At 44.4% G+C, this 6,750-nt stretch overlaps 1 protein-coding gene across 1 annotated transcript in view; it reads right to left on the reverse strand.

Annotated features, from left to right (window-relative positions):
• The window catches only part of DNAH11 (dynein axonemal heavy chain 11), a 166,536-nt gene extending 160,747 nt beyond the window's left edge, over nt 1-5,789 (reverse strand). Inside the window, 2 exon segments of the mRNA XM_041122452.1 lie at nt 4,051-4,074; nt 5,715-5,789. Coding sequence (XP_040978386.1) covers nt 4,051-4,074; nt 5,715-5,789 — 99 coding nt within the window.
• Nucleotides 5,790-6,750: the final 961 nt, after the last annotated feature.

Genomic DNA, 6,750 nt, shown 5'->3' on the forward strand with positions numbered 1-6,750 from the left:
TTTCTTTTTCTAACAACATAAATACGTACTTGAATCTCAGTCAAATTGTACTGTAGATGGAAATTATGTTTTGGGACAGTATTAGTTCTAAGTCAGCTGAAAATGAATTCTGAGCAGCTTCAGAAACGCAGAAGAAATTTAAACCACTTTTATTATCTCTCTCCTCCTTCCCTCAGAAAATAGAAACAGATGGGGAGTAGGGGGAGAGCCGAGCAGGCATAGTTATATATCCCCTATATCCAGTATTTTCCTAACAGGAGAAACAAATCCTATTAGTAGCACAAACCCTCCTTTCTGTGGTTTAATAGCTACTAATATATACCATTTAAAGACAGTTTACTTGCAGGCTATAATAAAATCATACTTAAATGATTTCCTAGAAATAGGCACCTGTGATATCCTTCGGAAAGATATTTTTTCTGTGGTGCAAATGCATAACGCTGATTATGAATTTTGCTCCAGTTCACACATTTATTTTAAATCTTTCATCTTCTTTCACTACATAAACATTTCCTAACTTTTCTCCACATTGTTTCTTAAACTGTGTCAGTCAGTACAGAGTTCTGCTCAGGAAAGCATGTAAGAACTTGAAGTATGTTACTATTTGTCATGACACTTAGAATTAAGCACATGCTCAAAACAAAGTACTTTGCTGAATCAGGTGCAAGCCGTAGATAGATTAATTAAAACTCCACACCAGCATCTCAAGTGAGCTTCTTGGAGGAATGTCTTCATCCGTGTACGGACTTCATTCACTTCAGGCCCTCATAAGGCTCAAAATATTTTGTTGCCATACATCAAAATTGACGAGTAACCTTTGAGTTACAGATTTCAGGGAGATTGACTCTTGCTATGAACTCAGTTTTAGGCCTATTGCAGCCAAAGACGTGCTGCTACATCCATACTGTGTCCCATTTACTCCTCTCTGTGCCAGAGTGATTTACAAACAAGAAACTGAAAAATAACAGAAAGGGAAGCAATAAGGAAAATAGCGATGCAAGTCTGCTCTTGCACAAGTAGTTACAAACTTGAGGTTCACTTTTAGGGTTCAGTTTTGCTTGTTTTGACAGTGAGGACACATGAATAGCACAGGAGCAGCCTCAGCATACCCATTTGCAGTTATTACTCAACTGCAATATGTAAGCAAGTGGGCCACAATACGAGCTGGAGAAGCTAGGATGAGCAGCACAATGCTTCTGTTTATCTGTTTTAACTACCATTCCTCTCCCAACACCTTATTTATTAGGCCCCGACAGAGTAACAGGCGGTTTCTCCAGCACTTTGAAGCTCACACACCTTCCAAGCCTGCACCTGAGTGCCGCCAGCTGCTTCAGAGCAGCGGAGCCCTGCTCCCACGGCAGCCCGTCCTCCCCTCCCAAAAGCCTTCCCGAGATCTGTCGCTCGGGCCAGTTCCCATCTCGTCCATGAAGAGGGCATGCCTTACACTGCTCGTATGCTCCCTAGAGACTCCTAAGGCAGACATTAATTGAACGAGTTCATTTGTGGCTCTGTGAAGGAAATCATGCTCCCTTAACATAATAAACCCCTTAAACTTCCCAAACTTCATGAATCTGATAGGGTTTGGGTTTGCTTCAGCATGGAAAAGAGAAGCAAAACTGACATTTGGGGGGGGTATTTTTCTGTTGTTGAACACTGAAGTCAGGGTATGAGATGGTACTGGAGTTTAGAGACTAGACTTAAGTATCGAGGCTATAAATGAAACTTCTTGTGTATGTACTGAGCAAGCACTAAATTCACATCAATATCTCTAAACTTTCATTTCCTATCTCATCTCTCCCTTTTCAAAAGGTTTTAAAATACTTTTAAGCACTTTTTTCTGAAGCCTTTACTTTTTCTTGTTGTTTTAGTAACACAGATGAGCAACACATGGAGACTGGTAGTTACGTTAAAAGTTTGGCATTTAAGTTAAAAGTTTAGCATGTGCTACTGCTGATAAATTTTGGCTTCTCTCTACAGAATATGCTAGTTAAGTTAACAGCCACAATAGGGCTACAGATACTGTTTGTGACAACCGCATCTTAGATATTTGTTTCCATACCATCAAACCACAGGAGAAATAATCCCATTCTCATTTTAAGCAGAAATACCTAAGCCAGCTGATTGCCTACATTAGCTTGCACAAAAATCAGCTTCCTTAATAAAGACAGATTTAGCAACAAACTGTGAACTTAGTTGTCAACTTCCTCTTCTCTTTTCTTTATGCTAGTCACGATTTGCTCTCATTTTTCTTCTCTTCCTTACTAATCTTTAAAAAAAAAAGTTGACCTTTCCAGGGTGCCCAACAGTGGATTTCAGATGCATTCAGGTTGCTGTGCTTGAAATCCTTCTCCTTTGAAGTTGACGGGAGTTTTGTCATGGGCTTCAATCAGGAAGAGATTTGCTTCTCGGCAGGAGAGTTGCAGTTCTATCCCTGCTCCTATTCATAACTGCTGTCTCTCAAGATCAAACTGCCGAGATAATGACCAGCCTGAAATCTGAATGCTGCTAACAAAGTACTAAAAGACAGGAAGATGAAAACTATTCTTTTTGTCATTGCCATCGGTATTTATACACAGTATCTGTAATACTGTGGTGTAAATGGCACACATTTATTCCCTTCTTGAAACACCAATTTTTCATAGATATGCAGGAGTAACAACTAAAACTGTTCTGTCAAACCTGTTTGGCTGTCCTGGTCCTTAAATGTGGCTTTCCTGAATCCCAGCTACAGCCATGAACCTCTATATTGTCCCTTCCTCAATCCAAAATTTGATCCTGGATCTGTAATTACAAAAATTTACTCAGAACTAGAGTATTTCCATTTAAAAACATGTTATTGTGATGAGCCAATGCTCTTAAAAATTTTGGGAAAGAGTCCCAGGTAGTCAGGGTCAGGACCACAGGCATGACTCAGGACCTGGAAAGAACAGTGCAACACCTTTAAATCCATGACGTTGCCTTTTTGTACAAAGCGTAGGTCCACCATGGGTTTAAAGCAGAGCTTCAGATGCAATTTTAAGGGAATTTTTATTGCAAAGGTAGGAGTCCTATCTGTAATGCAGATAGGACTGTAATGTCTCTCTGTACTTTCTCTGTAAGATATTCACATAGACTCAGCTACACTTCAAAATGAAATATTTCATGTTATTCCCAGAACTTTTACAAGGCAGAAAAAAAACCAAACCCAAACATTTTGTATCCAGCCCTAATTCTGAGTGTCTTCTACACAGTGTTATTAATAAAGCAAGAGGTTTCTACACAACTGTAAGACATGTACACTAAAAGAAATTTAAATACTTATGCCTCGTTCTTTAAGAAAATCTCATGTAAGTACTTGTTTTTATAGCTTAATCCTAATGACTCTTATAAGACAAATTTTGAAACCTTGTATACGCATCTCTTATGATTTACATTTCAGAAGCAGCACAATTTTGGAAAAAGCTGCTGCAACACTAAATACTTCTTCTGTTTCTTATTACCTTCTTATGAGCCTTCCTCCTTTATGAGCTGTAAAAGCCTTTAATCATGTGACTTAATAAGCTGTTATTACATCATATAGTCAGCAGAGAGCTGATTTGAGGTGATGATTCCCTGCGTGCCTAACCTCTGGTGTGGTAGCTTGACCACGTCATTGCTCCCAAAGGAGAGGCGGTTAGTCATCCCTGCCCACAAGGGAAGTGACTCATCCCTCATCTTTCACAATGACATACACTGGACAAGAAGTACACCACCTATCACTGCATCGAGGATGACTCTAGAGACCTGAGCACAGGAAAGAATATATATTTCAGGCTGTAAACAATTCGCATGACAGCAGTCACATCCATTATACAAAAAGCAACAAAAAGAAAGCAAGAGCGACATGCTACACAGACCTAAGCCTCAAGCAACAAGCCATCTCTGACGATAATATAGAGGGTAGAGTAGCTACTTTTTTTAGAGGCACTTTTTTCCTTTCATAGGATTTATTTTGCATCAGTTATCTCTGGTGCCAGCTAAAATCTCGCCCTTGATTTTGCTGCTTTATTACAAGTATTTGGCTATAAATACCTCTTCTATGAAAGCTACTGTGTGCTAGAGCAGTCTTTGAGACACCTCCCCAAATGGACGGTCCTTTTTGTTGTTCTCCATTCCAAGGCATTCTGTGGTCTTCCTCATAGCACAGCTTTCTGCACCACCTCATGTGGCACCTGAAGCAAGTAAGATGCAGGTTATTGGTTTGAAAATGTCACTGTTGCACTGCTGTTTAGACAGAATAAACAAGACGAGGAGAGCCTCAGCTACCCATCAGAGCTCTCCATCAACTGATGCATCAGAAAAGTCAAAATCTCAGCACATTTTATTGGGACTGAGTGGAGAAAACATGAAATGTAAATAGGAAAGTTGCAAATCCAAAGAATGTTTGCCAGAACACCTATACTACATGAACACATATATATGCCTTCGTCTTCCTCCTAAACCTGTTTTTCCAGCTTCCCTATGGATGTGCATTGACCTTTTCCAAGCCTCCAGGCTTGGAAATATGACCATGGAAATCATCTTTTGAAAACCAACCCTGGATACTCCACACCACCTTTCATTGGCCGTACTTCAATATACCTAATTGCATTTAGTCATCTATACTCTGCTCTGCCAAAAAGCCATATATTGTCATCTTCCAGAGAGCCTGCTTTGTAGCTAACAGATACAGAATCAGGGTCACACTTCCAGATGCCAGAGAGGTTGCATTTTAGGACATGAGATGAGACTGCCACAGACCTAACTCTGTTCAACTCTATCACATGACTCCTTCTTAAGTTAGTGGAAACCAAAAGAGTATACCTGACAGCATAATCTCATCGTAAATTATGTATTCGTATCCAAAAATAAACTAACTCTTCAAAATCTTGTTTGCCAGAGCTCTGTATTTCATGACTTGGCAGCTGTGCAAGTTACTGTGAATTTCACTGCTTGCTCAGAAATACAGAATCTGAATTTTCATTGAAGCAATATACTTTTAACCTGCCTGAAAAAGTTAAAAGCCATAACTGAGCACAGGCTGAACTAGGTGCAGCCTGGGACCACACCGACAAGAGAACAGTTCACTCCATCGTGCCAACAAGCACACATAGCATTAAGTGACCCTTATGGTTAGGTTGTAGCCCACTGAATGGTATCAGGCAGAGGGCTAAAAGGGACTGAGGCAGCTCCTCAGCAGAGGAATAATCCCCTCGGAGCAGGTCAGCGTGCTCCTGGCATAGATTAGCAACCAGAGGTAAGAAACAGCAAGAGTCCTGGCCGTAGCACAAGCGTAACTCCATCGGTAGGAGAGGGGGGAGAAGGGGAGCTATGCTATGCACAGCTAAAGTTTTCACAGATTTTCCAGTTGGACACTACTTTCATGAAAACAACTCATTTGCCACAAAGCGTTTTAACCAGGACCAAGCTTTACACAGTTCTCATGTTTCTAGTTCTCGACACGGATGCCACAGAGCCAGTAGAGAGGAGGAGAAATCAGTGACCTTTGTCAAAGTAAATGGCACAGGAGATCTTCAAAACCACACACATTCAAGGGAGGAGAAGGAAGGAGAGGACAGGAGGAAGATTGCCACTGTAAAGCATCAGCATTTCTACCCCTTGGTTTCTATCCCAAAGTTAAACTATTTTTAAAATTTATTCAGCTTATTTGAGAAGAGATACAAGTACAGCCTCACAGCGATGCAAGGAAGAGTTACGTGAACAGTTAATTTTTGAGCCTGCTGGTCAAACCAAGAATTTGGAATCAGCTTGAGGTTTTGTCCATCCCCCATCCCCTCCAAAAAAAAAGAACAACAACTTTTTTTGTCTCGGGCGGAAACTAACTTTCATTGAGAGACAGCATTCTCACTGCCTGCGCTGCAGGTCGCAACGCTCTTCAGACTTTCAAAATAACACACCCCTCGGAACTGAAAAAAGGAAACACGAAAGCGCTGCTTTCTCCCACTATTTATCCCCCAGGGGGGACGGACCCCCCCCCCCCCCCCCACACACACACACAAAAACCCCCACCTTCTAAATTCCCTGGAAAAAGCCCACCACGGTCCCCCGCGGGCCGGCAGGAGGCACCCGCGGCGGCTGCCAGCGCCGCCCGGCCGCTGCCTGCCCGGGACGGCGGCCCCGGGGGCGGAGGGGGGGGGGGGCTCCGCCGCGGCCGGGGGGCTCCGCTGCCCGCGCCCGGCCCCGGCCTCGCTCACCTGCCGCGCCCGGGGCCGCCCGGCGGAGCCGCGGTGAGGGCACCGGCCGCTGCTCCGCTGCCTCCGCCGCGGCCGCTGAATCCCCAGCGCCGGCGCCCCCCCCCCCCACCTTCGCCGCCCCACACTCACCGCGTCCCCGGTCCCCCGCCCGCTGCCGCCACCTGCACCGGCGAGGGCGGGCGCGGAGCTCGGGGGACCGCGCTGCTCCCTCCGCCCGCCGCCTGCGGCAGCCGCGGGGGCGGGCGGCGGAGCCCCCGCGGGAGGGGACGGGGGAGGAGGGCAGGGGCGGCGCGGCCGGATTTGAAGGAATCCGTGATCGTTTACAGCATCGGGTCCTTATGAAGTAGCATTTACACATCATCCCCCCCCCTCCCCCGCCGGGAACGTATGAAATACGGGTCCCTATCTCAGCATCCCCCTTCGCAAATGTTTACAAAACTGCCATAAATTTAACTGTTCGCTGTCTGCCCATACTTGCTCCCCAGCGTGCCCTGGGGATGGCGGGACAGCCCGTCAGATGGAAGCTGTTAGAAATAAA

Source organism: Aquila chrysaetos, chromosome 3 (genome assembly GCF_900496995.4).
Source record: "Aquila chrysaetos chrysaetos chromosome 3, bAquChr1.4, whole genome shotgun sequence".
Taxonomy (NCBI): domain Eukaryota; kingdom Metazoa; phylum Chordata; class Aves; order Accipitriformes; family Accipitridae; genus Aquila; species Aquila chrysaetos.